The sequence below is a fragment of the Notothenia rossii genome (assembly GCF_949606895.1).
Source record: "Notothenia rossii genome assembly, chromosome: 5".
Lineage (NCBI taxonomy): Eukaryota > Metazoa > Chordata > Actinopteri > Perciformes > Nototheniidae > Notothenia > Notothenia rossii.
The window spans coordinates 20,155,892-20,169,313 of NC_136903.1; the positions used below are offsets into that span (position 1 = coordinate 20,155,892).

At 38.7% G+C, this 13,422-nt stretch overlaps 1 protein-coding gene across 5 annotated transcripts in view; it reads left to right on the forward strand.

Annotated features, from left to right (window-relative positions):
* Positions 1 to 804: 804 nt before the first annotated feature.
* Positions 805 to 13,422, forward strand: part of LOC307040428 (serine/threonine-protein kinase WNK1-like) — a 28,311-nt gene continuing 15,693 nt past the window's right edge. The window contains exons 1-5 of one of the 5 annotated variants that reach the window (XM_079683240.1): positions 805 to 863; positions 969 to 1,037; positions 2,750 to 3,990; positions 12,293 to 12,465; positions 12,772 to 12,992. In XM_079683240.1, the coding sequence (XP_079539366.1) occupies positions 3,199 to 3,990; positions 12,293 to 12,465; positions 12,772 to 12,992 (1,186 nt within the window). In that variant the 5' untranslated portion in view covers positions 805 to 863; positions 969 to 1,037; positions 2,750 to 3,198. Of the gene's footprint in view, positions 1,038 to 1,366; positions 1,495 to 2,749; positions 3,991 to 12,292; positions 12,466 to 12,771; positions 12,993 to 13,422 lie in introns of those variants that run through there. The other 4 variants (XM_079683241.1, XM_079683243.1, XM_079683244.1 and 1 more) reach the window with 4 other exon arrangements.

The following is a 13,422-nucleotide window of genomic DNA, read 5'->3' on the forward strand; positions in this document are numbered from 1 at the left end:
TTTTGACAAATAAATGCTTTGCTTTAAATTCAACTGAAAAAAAGTAAGGATGTGGACATCGAAACATCTATTGGTCAAATCTAGAGTGCTTTAAACAATCGTTTATTATTTAGGCAACGATTAATTTGGAATGCTGTTAAGCACAATTTAGAATATGTCATATCAACAATTAAATAATAAATAGAGAGGTGTATTATACTGTCTACAGCAGTTAGTTTTGCATTTTCTGTGAAAAAATATAAAATAGACATTACATGTAAAGTCAACAAACACCGGCAGGGGGCAATGCTCACTTGTCAGAAAATTGTATTTTCGAAATGGGTGCTAGAAATGTAAAAATATTCACTACATAAAATACATTAATGAAAATACATAATATGAATCAAAACATAAAGGCAGATTGGAATAAGAAAAATCGATTAATTGTTTATATTTATATATTATCACATAGCATTTCATTACATGTGTTGTATATTAGATGAAGTTCACAAGGGTATTTTGTCTTCAAAAAGGGTCAGAGTTAGAAAAAACAAGAACAAAAAAATAAGTAAGCGTATTTACATTCAATACATTGTGAAATTGTGAATATTAAAAGCATACTTGTTATTTCTGTATATGATTTTCATAGCATTTAGAAAAAAGGATAGCAGATATTACTTATTGGTTTTAACCTTCATTGCATTTGACTATAATAAATCATCATAAGGTATTCGGAAACATAATGTATATCATGAAGGATGAAGGTGCTTCAAAGGGATATCTGCGTGTATGTATGTTATGGTTATGAGGTCATTCTCCACTGGCGCAGGCGCTTTCGGAAAAACCCGTTTCTTCTCAATATGTAGCAACTGCGCCGCTTGTATGTAAGAGAGCCTCACAAATCGTAACTTTGATATTCACTAACTGGTTAATTGATCTACCTGACACTTAAGGAAATTTGACTTGTATGCCCCTGTACATATACAAAGACGGATTAACGCTGTGAAGACCATTTCAACGCCGATGACCGTCAGTTGTGTTGTGGATACGATACTGAGGTAGGTCGCTGTCTGCCACCCGGCACCGCTCTGTTAGCTGTATCGTTAAGGGCCAATGCTAACTGTTAGCAAAGCCAGACCCCCAACGAACAGCAAATAGCACTATGTATTTCAAACGAATTTAACGTGATATACATATGGTGTGCTCCTCTTCTACGAATTGTTACAATGACCCAGTCAGGGAGAGTATCATTTTAAAGTGCGTAGTCTAATGACAACAAACGAAGCGTTAGCGTTTGTAGCTTCATATGCTAACATGAAATTGCATGGGGTAGTCAGGAGGTGCGTCTGGCTTTTTAGGCCATCAGCAAGGCCACTCTAGCTAACGTTAGCTGACTGGCTAGCAGTGGCGCTATTTGTCAATGCAGGCTGTTCAATTTCCAACCGGCGTCTTATGTATACGAAATGTTAGTTTGTAATGTTAACCACTCAGGAATGGAAACCGGCCCTGGATATGGTAAATACATCAATATAGAGTAAACGCTATTCTTAATTGCTAACGGTTACGTCGATGGCAACATCGGCTATGTGAAATGACTCTAGTGGCAGGCCAAATTGCTAACAGCGGGGCGTTAAATATTTTTAAAACAATTGAGGTGAAAATAATTAATGCTTGGTTACAGTTTCGCTGGTTAAATATTAGCTTAAGACAGCTAACTAGCTCTATGCTAGCTATGCTTATTAGCAAGCTAACAAAGAGCCGTTGCTCCTCCTTGCTTTGTATGCTCGATGTTGCCATTTCAAGTGGATTGGTGTCACTTATAAGACGGCGAAGAGATGGGTACGTAAGACGAGGCTTACGTAAATTAATTTACCCCTTTAATTAAGTGTTAACGTCATTTTTAACAGGTATCAGGATGTTAATGCTGCTAACATTACTAGGGTTGGTTCTGACACCAGGTGCTGGTAATGGCCTCAACCAAGGCAGGTTATAGACGACTAATAAGCAATTGGATTGCCAATGCACACCTGCATCTTTAAAGGACCATTATTGACGCATTACAAAATAGTCATGCTACATGCGCAAGTCTTTAGCATTTGCAGTTTATATGATGGTATGTTTATATCGTTATGCTGATTTAAATTACTGCTTCACGTTAACGACTTTAACGATGCACTTAATATAAGTTATTCCGACAATATTCAATGACCCCGTGGGTAGCGGTACTTTCTTTTTTAGTAGGCCTACTGGAGACGGGTTGTCAACTCTTTAATATGTACAACATTGAGAGTTTAGTGTGTCATTCTGAAGGGCTGTTGGATGCATTTGGGATTCGTGCCACATTAAATACTTATACGTGCTTCTTTAAATTGTATACTCAATACAAAACGTAATGGCTTACTAAATAAATTAGTGCATTTATATAACAATTGGGCACAGCTGTAAAATACATTGACATTGCCCCTGTGAATGCAGGCATGTTCCTATGTCCTTGGGCAAGGCAGCAAATCTTATCCAAGGCGGAAAACCTATAGACAAATATATCTATGAATCAAAAGCAATTCACTAAATGATTCGTTGCATTGAACTTTGTAGTGTCTGTCAGCTGTTCTTTTGATGAAAGCAGTGTTATTAAACTTTATGTTTACAGTAAATTCTACTTGTGAATACAGTTGCTTATCTTTTACAGGTCATGTTGTCATTTGACATAATGTTGGTTACTTTGTGAAATATTTCAGGCAACATTTTGTTTTCTTTTTTTCTCTTGCAGTGATACTGAACTGGAACGTATTCCGAGGGTTTGACCTTCCGTCCTTTGGCTATAGTAGGAAGTTTGGGGCCTGTTGTGGGCTGTGCATGTTTGTTCCTCACCAGTGATTCCTTATGCTTGATAGAAGCTGCACCCTTACAGGATGGATGGTGTGGACTTAAAGAGACTTGTGTATCAACATCAGCACTCTGTGTTCTTCTGTGGTGTTCAATCTTTTACCATTTACAAGAGGACACCTCCCATCCTATACCCCCAATCTCTGCACTATATTTATAAAGACCGTCAATAAAAAAAGACAGCTGAAGGTAGAAGTTGTAAGACTTTCTATCTTTTTTCTTTTTAAAGCTCAGACCGATACTGCTTATATAGGCCTATATGGCGGAAATGGAAGTATCCTTATTTTAATTATTCAGTTAGTGTACCCCCTTACTTATAGTGTGGGTGGTGGGATGTCGGGAAAGCTAGACGACAAAATGGTGAAGTTCCTGGTTCCCCCTCAGAAGAGTGGAAATGGCCCCAGTTCTGGTTCAGATTCGATGGTGAGTGAGGGCCGGCCAACAGAAGTGAGACGCCGGCATCACACCATGGAGCGTGATCGTTGTAACCCCGAACATCGTTTTCTGCGCCGAAGTGTCATCAGTGATTCCAATGCTACGGCATTAGCTCTCCCTTTACCTAGCAAGATCCCCATCCCTGCACCTCAACGGGTTCAGCTACGAGAAATCCCCCCACAGCGGCAACTGGCGGCTGTTGCTGCTCATTTACTGCGTGCTGAACCAAGTCCAGCTCAAAATGAGGAGACTGCTGTTAGTGGAAGAGAAGGAGTACAAGAAAAAGAAATAACCAAGGTAGATGTAGTTCCTTTGGAGCAGGAGCCTGTCATTGTACAAGATACCTGTGATGGAGAGGTGGTGGTAGCAGCCCGCTCCGCACCATGCTTAGGATCAGAATTGCCCAGACAAATAGAACCTGAAAGCACCAGTGAGGTGAAGGTACCACCTGAAGAAGAAGGGGAGGAAGAAGACAAGGAAACTGCCAAGGCACGAGCAGAGGCAGAGCAGAGAGAAGCTGAGAAGAAAGTGCAGGATGACATTGAAGAGGCAGAGACCAAAGCAGTGGGAACATCACCAGACGGACGCTTCTTAAAGTTTGATATAGAAATTGGACGGGGCTCCTTCAAGACTGTCTACAAGGGCTTGGACACTGAGACCACGGTGGAGGTTGCTTGGTGTGAGCTGCAGGTAAGACATTGTATAACTTTTGTTGCTAATATTATTAATATAGTAGTTATAATAATAATCATAATCATTTATTGTATTCATAATTTTTACTTCATACCCTTATGGCTACTGCTTTCAGTTGCTCTCATTTGTGAATGTTTTTTGATTTGGTCACTTTTAGTATTGCATTTCTACTGCAATTGTTATTGTCTCCTTTTTATTTAGGCTGTTAACATTCATCAAGCTTAAGCATAAGTGGCGTAGAGCCAAAACAATTTCCTTTCACACTGTTACCTGAGCTACAGCTTCTGTCATTTCCGCTGTCAGACACATGGCTAGCATTTCCTTTTTGATTGTTTCGCATCGCTTTTGTCATCAAAGGATAACTAAACTACTTCTCACTTTCCCAAATGTACTTTTTGGTGCAGCACATAATGACATGATTGTGCTTATTATGATATAACTTCTTATGTTAAAAAGTTACAAAACTTATCAGGGCTTGTAACATTTATGTTTTTAACGCTATGACCAAGTGATACATAACACTTTTATCACAGGAAATTGCTAGATTCAATGTTAGACTTTGTCTCATGGCACTAGACGTGTTTAGAGTTTATTAAGTCATCATAACAATTTCCCATTAACAGATTTTAAAATGGCAGAGGATATTAACACAATAATTATGATGAAATTAAAGTCTTCCAGAGCTGCAAAATAACCATAACAGAAGGGTAAAAGTTAACTAAGCATATTATTGTCAGAATAAGGTGAGATTTAAATATCAATGTTAAGTAAAATATCTGATCATCAGACATCAAAAATGTAAAAAGTCAAACAACATTTCCAATTTCCAGTACTTAATGTCGAACAGTAGAAATAATTGACTTAAGTTGTTATTTTTTAAACATGGAATTATTTTTATCTTATCTTTAAAATATATCTGTGGTACTATATACTTTAGTTAATCATCAAACTTGTTTCGTTATTGATAATGAATAATATCTTTAAATACACATTTTTCCATCATTAGCTTTTTCATCTCTCTGATCAATAGTTTGTGATTTTCTTAAAATTGCGTGGGTGGAAAATGTAGCCCTTGTGTCTGTCCAGTTAGATCGGCGACATGGCCCATAGCAAAGTTTGACCTCATTCACCATGCGCATGTTTGCTTTTGCTGTCACGCTTTCACCCTTTCATGAGACGCATAGGCCTTACACGGCAGAACATTCAGCCATAGCTACACAGGCACACTGGTTTCAGAACAATGTGAATATTACAGACGCACGCCCCTCCCCCCCAAAATGACACGCATGCTCAGTGCATTCCTGCTCTGAATGCTTGTGAATGTTAATGTTAAGTGGGTCACATTCCTGAAAGAGGAATCTCCTGTGTGAAGTGCAGCAGGCCGGCCTGCCAAGGCTTGCTCCTAGAGTGTCCGTCCACCCCCGCCCTTTTAACTTCCTCACACTTTCCGGTGTTTCAGATTTATAACCCCATTTAAAGCAAAACTCAATAACTATACCTATTAACCTCCATTGGTTATTATTATACTTTATGTTGAAACATTTAAACATATTTTTGGTCAACTTATTTTACAGTATCATCTTTTGTCATTTTTTATGTCATTTTCCAACAAGAAGGCCTATGAACACTTTTTGAAACTTCTATAGTTGCTATTTCAGTATACATTTGACTTTGATGGCAATCGAGTACATTGTTATATTTGAGGTAGATTTTAGATGGATGTTGGACCTTATTGCATTTGATTTCTTTATTATTAAGTCGTTATCTAATGATATGAATGTCACAAGCGCTAGATTGCTAAAGATGTTTAGGTTTTTCTGTTGATAAAGCTGTGGATCGGTAAATTGACTCAACCTTGTGGGACTAATTCTTATGTTAGGGGAAAGAAAAATAGACTTCGTCCCCTTGACGTCCTGGGAAATTGAAATGATCTCCCCTCTAATATGTGTGGTTTGTATGAAAAATATTTACCTTTTTTATATATATTTTTTCCTCTGGAGACTTACCTACATTTTGTGCGGGACTTAGCAGTGTCCGAAACCACTTTTATCAGGGGACTTATCCAATGCAAAGAGGTGATTTGTGGGAAATAACTTTGTTTTATGCTCATAGAGGTCAATCCTAGGGTTGCTCAATTAATCGTATTTTAATCGCGATTACGATTATGGCTTGCAACGATTACGAAAACAACGTAATCAAAATAAAACGATTATTTTTGTATTATTATTATTACTTTTTTTAATGTTTTTTTTTATTTTTTAAATACTATACTTTTTTGGGGTTTTTCAGTTGAATTATACTTGCAGTTCAGGGTAATCAATTGTTAAAAACATACTGTTCAAATAGTTTTCTCTCCAATAAATGGATGTTTTCAAAGTCAATGAATAATCGCATTTAATAATCGCAATTACAATTATTGACCCAAATAATCGAGATTATGATTTTTGCCATAATCGAGCAGCCCTAGTCAATCCTGAAAGATGAAACTATAACCTGTTTCTCCGTAACGTTCATCTGTCAACTCAAGACTTCCGAGGCTAGAAACAGTTGAGCTGCACGTGAGGATCCCCTCTCACATGGTTGTTAAAGCGGTCCCATGATCACTAAGTGTTACTGTTGCATTCCAGATTCATCTCGACGCAATATTGAGTAAGGCGATATTAAAATACATGTTTTTTTCATAGAGTTTCAGTTTAGCTATATACTGATGTTGCCTTTACAAACATGCATATAATTAGAGCCATTTTCATTTAGGAACTTTTGAAAGAAATATAAATATATAGCTATTATCTACTCTTCTAGATTGGTGCGTGAACAATGCAATCATCACATTATAAGATTCCACTGTTTAAGAAAGAAGTAAGGGCTAATATGGTTTATTTACTTATATATTTCGTGTTGATGCCAGAATCAGGGAGGCAGAAAGTATCAGCATTACCCATAGGCCTTACATCTATTTGTCCACTGGGAATTCAGACCCCATTTACACGGGAACGTTTGCGTTTACGCACCTTATGCGTTTTTAAAAAAGTATTCCGTTCACACGCATTTGATTCATTTAACGTGTCCGTTGACACGAGACCGCTGGAAACGCTGTAGTACATATACCGGGCCTGTAAGTGGCGTTGCTGCCGCCACAAAATACACCAAAAGCAGCTAAGAAGACCCCGGAGCATGGTTGCCATGGTTGCCCTTCTGTTTATTCTCCGCGGTGGACGCCGTGTTCTCCTGCTGTATATCTCTCCGGTAGTCCTCCAGCAGATGAAAAACACCCACCTCTCTGCCTCTTCCAAGGGACGAGGGAACCGGGCGGCAAAGTTTCCGTTAAAAAAAAAATGTTCGCCGGTCAACATATCCGTTAAAGTTGAAATCTTCCGTACAAAATTAGAAAAGTGCCAGTCAGAGGTCTTATTTGTTATTCATTGAGCTTTAAAACAAATGTATAACGACTCTGTATAATAATATAAGAATAATAAACGGAGCCTCTCTTTTCCTCCCCCTCTTCTGACAGCCCAGCAGCTAATCTCTGAGCAGGAGACGTGGGGAGAGGGAGGCGGGGCTATTTCATCGTTATCAGAAAATGATCGTATAGAGGCGTACAGACTGATCCGTTTTACCCCCCAGTGTTCCGTTAGCAGATCTATCCACCTTGGGACCCGTTATCGTTTGCGGGGTCCGTTTCTATCGTTTTGTTACGTCCTCGTGTAAACGAAAGGGCTATACGCAAGAGAAACTGCGGATACAACCCGTTTCGTCCTTGTGTAAACGGGGTCTCAGTGTCAGCTGGAAGCAACAGCAGCACCTTTGCTTCTATGCTAATGGACCAAGTCTAAGAGGTTTTCCTTCATAGGACAATCTAACTTCATTGTCATCCCTAGTTTTACAGTTGTTCATTTTAATTAATTCGTTTTCAGGAACCATGGGGGCCTACAAAATAAATATGCCATGATTCTCGATACCCACATTGCTGTAAAAAGATCTTGAAACAACTATTTATTCAAGCTATCACCAAAAACAACAGTATGCAAATAATAGAATATAGCTTGATGCATCCTTATGAAACTCAATGCAACCATGCAATTGTTAAATACACTGTTATCTTAGTTATTTACCAAAAAGCACTGCGGTGCCACCAGCTGTGAAAAGGCAAAGTTCACTAGCTCTCCTGCAAAATTCAACATGGACTGTGGTTTAAAAAGTTGTTCCAGTTGTTTACTCTCTATTCTCAATCTATAACCATAAGTGGAAATGAGGTACCAAATGTCATCAGTGTCACAAGAGCTTCAGTGGTAAAACAATATTTAACCATAAAAGTGTTGGACTGATTTACCAATGAACCCACTTTGCCTTCCCTAAAGCTATGCCTCAATCATAGCTTAAAGCTCTACTGTGTAAAGTTTGAATAAAATGGCCCTGGCCTATTCAGTCTTGAAGGCCATCTGTCCACAATTGTCTTAGGCGTCAACCCTTCTCACCCACCCATGAACCCACACAGTTTTTTCAAATCTCACGTTGCAGGCATGTTTGAACAAAAAGTAGGTCACCACAGAGAGGAAGTCGAGGGAAAAAAGGAATTCATTTAAGAGCCTCCCCTTTCTTGCTCACTCATCCATTTTCAACCATGTCATCTTCCACTGGCTGCCTCCCAACCTCCCTCCCCCCCAATACTGGCTAAAGCCAAATGCAGAATGATATGGTAAAAATGCAGGCATCCTTTAGAAGCTATGGGAGGGGACGGATGGCATCCGCTAAGAGTGACACGCTTTACAGATGTCATTTAAAATAGTGACTCTTTTTGTGATAACGCAACATGGTTAGAAATCTAAAGTTCACCATAAACTATGGAATATGAATTGTTTATTTATAGAAACACATTTGAGAAATCTAATGTTCTATACATATTTGATTACATTCCACATATTCATGATCTATACATGAAATAGTATGCATTTTTGCCAGACAAACAGTCTGAAGCATCTTGCTTGAAAAAAGTATGCATTTATTGCAGCGTCTGATTACCACAAATCACCAAAATTACACATAGCCTTTGTTTTTATTTGAAATGGATAACTTGTTTTATTTTGTGTCAGTCAAATCAGATGAGGAGTCATACTGGCAGATTGTGAAATGGCCTGGATGCATCATCTGCTGACAGTTTGACTGACACTCACGTTGATCTCTGATCTTATTGTATTGTGTGTGTCATGGGAACACTGGGAACGTCTGTCCACAGTCATACTGCGCATAATGTGATAAGTAACTCACATTTAGGGTGGGACTGTTTAACATAGCTTCATGGCTTTCAGGGCCATCAGCCTTAACCATGATTTCAGCTGATGTTACCCAAAGAGCTTCATGTAGCCCTCAGCATAAACCTCAAAGCTGACTTCAGAGCAGAGACCTGACAGAGCCAACCCGTGGCATGATCACAGCCTTTTTTTCACAGTCTATTTTAGGATTGCTGGGTTATTTATGAAGGCCTTTGCCTGGAAGCAGTATGTTCTGCTGTGCATTGGTTATACTGTAGTTATTTGGAATTGGATGTGTTTCACGTTGGCTGGATATGTGCAGGTTGTTCAGAAATAGGGCTGGCAATTAGGATTGTTTAATTATGTTTTAAGTCTGATGAATCTTCCACTGTAATGCAAAAACACTAAACAAAAGCTCAAACAAAAAAGGAAGTTATTTCTTTTGTTTGTTGTTATTCAAATGTACTCAGAATTGTTTATTAAGAGAATGTTTATATCTTCACAAAACACCATATTGCACTATGGCCCTTCCCTAGGTGTTATTCTGTGCCATATAGTTGGACCTTAACTAGGGAAGGGCAATACATCAAAGTTGACTTATTGCTGAACTGAATTTAGATAAGTGTTCTGCTGACTCTACATAGATGGTTGAAAACAAAGTGTTGACTAGTTGGATTAAGAAGATTTTTCTTTTTCAGATTTTAAGTGTTTGCAAAGCAATTCTGCATCATTTTCACACTCATGTTACTTTTGTGACTGTGTATTTACACACACATTTGCGCTATGATATAGTTTCTATTCCCTCTTCCTCGGGCTTTTCAAAGACGCCACAAGGGCAGTATTTCACAGCTGTGAGTTATGATATTCAGGCAGTGGTGGTAACACAGCTATTTAGTGAGCTGACTCATGCCCACTCTGTGATTCAACTGCAGCTGCTAGTGTCCTCTGAGTGCCGGCCAGGTTAGGTTTCCTAATATATAGACATTTAAAGCCTCTCCCTCGAAATGGTATGTAGAATATGAGGACACTGTCCACTGTTGGAAAATATGGATAACAAATCTGTGAAAGCACCTTAAAGGTTTTAAAGTAATTCTTTAAGGCCAATTGTTGGGTTTTCTGCTGATTGTCAGACTCCTGTCAGTCAGGAAAACGTAGCCAAACATTATTATGCCCTTTGCTTTATTGGACATCTGATATGCAATGCATCAAAGTTCTCTTGCCGAACAAAAACAAAAGCTGCAATCTAACTGTAACAGTCCAACAAGACAGACATACTTATCTTACATTTCAGTATCTGTGGTTCTACCAAAAGTAATTTTAAAGTAAAAAAAAGCCTGGTGGATATTTGGCTTTTCAGAACAGGTTTGTGGATGTACCAAAGTCTACCGTGCACAGTCAGTGACATTAAAAGCAGGACATGGTACTGGCCAAATAACTCTTTCAAGGGACAATCAAGGATTGTGATGTGTTTCTTATGATAGCAAGATCATAAATTCCTGGAGAGTTTTTACAGGCCCTCGGTCATGCATACTTGCATGTTGTAAGAGAGCTTTGTAACTAGTTTGTCCTGCATTATGCTAAATAATGAACGGAAAAATGTTAGATAGGCAGTGTGAATGAAACATCTGTTTTTATTCTATTTGCAGAAGCTAAATTAGATGTCAGTTAAGCGTGACAATGTGTTGTCCCTCACCAGCTCTTTCCTGGCATTAGTCCGTTTCAGTGTCCTCCCTCTGCTCCTAAGAGTTAACCCTTTCTTATTGTTTCTGCTCTATATTGCCACGAGACATTGAAAATAATCAACCTCAAATCTCCAAAATACCTTCAACAGAGGCTGCTTCAGTTCTATCTTTTGCTGACACACAAAGTCTAATCCTCACTGTCCACTCACATACAGTACGGGCTGATTTCCTGGACAGCCTGGCTTATGGCCAGATCCCTGAGGGTTTAGAAGGAGGTCTTTGGTTTCACTAGGCCTGTATAACTGGCCTGGGCTTGCTGCTCTATAGTCATGCATGCTGTTAGTGTAGGCCATGCCAGGAATTACTAATGCAAGTTGAGAAGGGTGGTTGTACACATTCCAGAAAGTTTTGTTAATATGCAGAGCCTTTCAAACACTGATTATTGCCCACCTTATCTATGCATAGGTCAGTTTATGGTATGATCAATTCTGTTGGGCAACAACACTATCGGCGTTGCATATTTTATGCCATGATTCATTGACAAACCCGCCAGCTGCCAGACATTTGTTGACTCATCATGTATAGCTTTGTCTAAATACAGGCTGTGAGCGCACCATTAGCCTCATACTAGATAGTGATACAGTTGGTATCTAAAGTGCTGGGCCTTATATCAATGAAAAGATTAATTGTAGTAATTCGTACTTAATAATGAATAATGAATTAACAGTCAGACCAAGCCAGAAATGACCTCACAATCATTCATCAGTTTACTTGTATTATTATGCTGTGATGAATATTTCCTGTAAAAATTCAAGCTGGTGGGTTTCCACATCTTACCACAATAACGCAATTTTAATGTATAGGGTGATTTTCTTCTGATTAGAATGATTCTTTATTTGTCATGTATTATACCAAGTAACCTATGTAAACCTGCTTCCGATTGATGTAAACCCATTGAGATGAGTGTAGCTTGTGTTGAACAGTAAAACCCTTTTTAATGAGCAGAGTTTTGGTTCAACAGGCCTGGTTTATTGTTTCGGATTATGACCTGTACTGTTTTAACCTTCTCTCGTTCTCAGTCATGCTGTAGCTCTTTTTATCATTTTGAGGCCTATAGATTTCCTTTTAGATGTTCAAACCTGAAACATCAAGTTGATCTAGATTTGAAAATGATTTCTCATGAACAAGCTCATTCTGATGTTACCTGAGTTAGAACAGAAATATTGTATTGCATTGATAGTCTTCATCGTGCCATGACATTTGCACATAAATGTTTTTGTCATTAATGCATTTGTTAAAAAAGTGACATCAGTCAGACATCAGTAAATAATGTCTTTATCTTATAGCTATTATCTTTGTCTCCTGCAGGATCGCAAGCTTTCAAAGACGGAGAGGCAGCGCTTTAAGGAGGAAGCGGGGATGTTGAAGGGACTACAGCATCCCAACATTGTCCGTTTTTACGACTCCTGGGAGGGACCCTCGAAAGGCAGGAAGTGCATTGTACTGGTCACTGAACTCATGACTTCTGGCACACTCAAAACGTGAGTCTCAGAGTACCTGGAGCCAGCAAACACATTAATACAGACCTCGTATATACATTAAACATGAGTGCTTTTCCATTTCGATACAAATGATCATCCTGACTATTATAAATATTCTGACCATTTGTCTAATATGTTAGAAAACCAAATATTTTACAGTAATCTATTATCGTTTTATAAGATGTCAATCAATATCTAATGTAGTGCTTTTTTGAAAGAATGTTACAGAAAATACTACATTTGCTAGCTTTATAAGTTCTGTTCTCCTCAGAGGATTTATGAAAGTTATGATCTATTCCCTCGTAGATATCTGAAGCGGTTCAAGGTGATGAAAATTAAAGTGCTGCGGAGCTGGTGTAGACAAATCCTCAAGGGCCTCCACTTCCTTCATACTCGGGCTCCCCCCATCATCCACAGGGACCTCAAGTGCGACAATATTTTCATCACAGGCCCAACAGGATCCGTCAAGATTGGAGACTTGGGACTGGCCACTCTAAAGCGCGCATCATTTGCTAAGAGTGTTATAGGTACGAATACAAAGTAATTTCTTTACTCTGGTACCTGTCCTGTTGTGGGACTTTTCTAAGTTGATATAATGTTTGTATTGAAAATGATGTTTAAAATGGGTATTTCCCCGTGTCGTGTTTTCCTGACGATGTGGTTCAAAAACAGACCACAAGGTTTCAGCTGCCTCTCAAACCACAGCTCAAATGGAGGCCAAACTCAAAAGGCTTTCTCTCTTGAAACCCAAACAGTGACTATCAAGTTTGGTCATGTACAGAATATATCTGTTCTATGTTTCTCCAAAAAAAGAGAGTTTTTTTTTCCAGGCACCTACTGAATGTAACCTGGCCAAGGCTAAAGGTATGGCCTTTGCTTCTGTCTTAGACTGGTCTTTGTTCTGTGGTTTGGAAAGATGTGGTCTGTTTGCCAGTTATACCTTATAATGTTTAACTT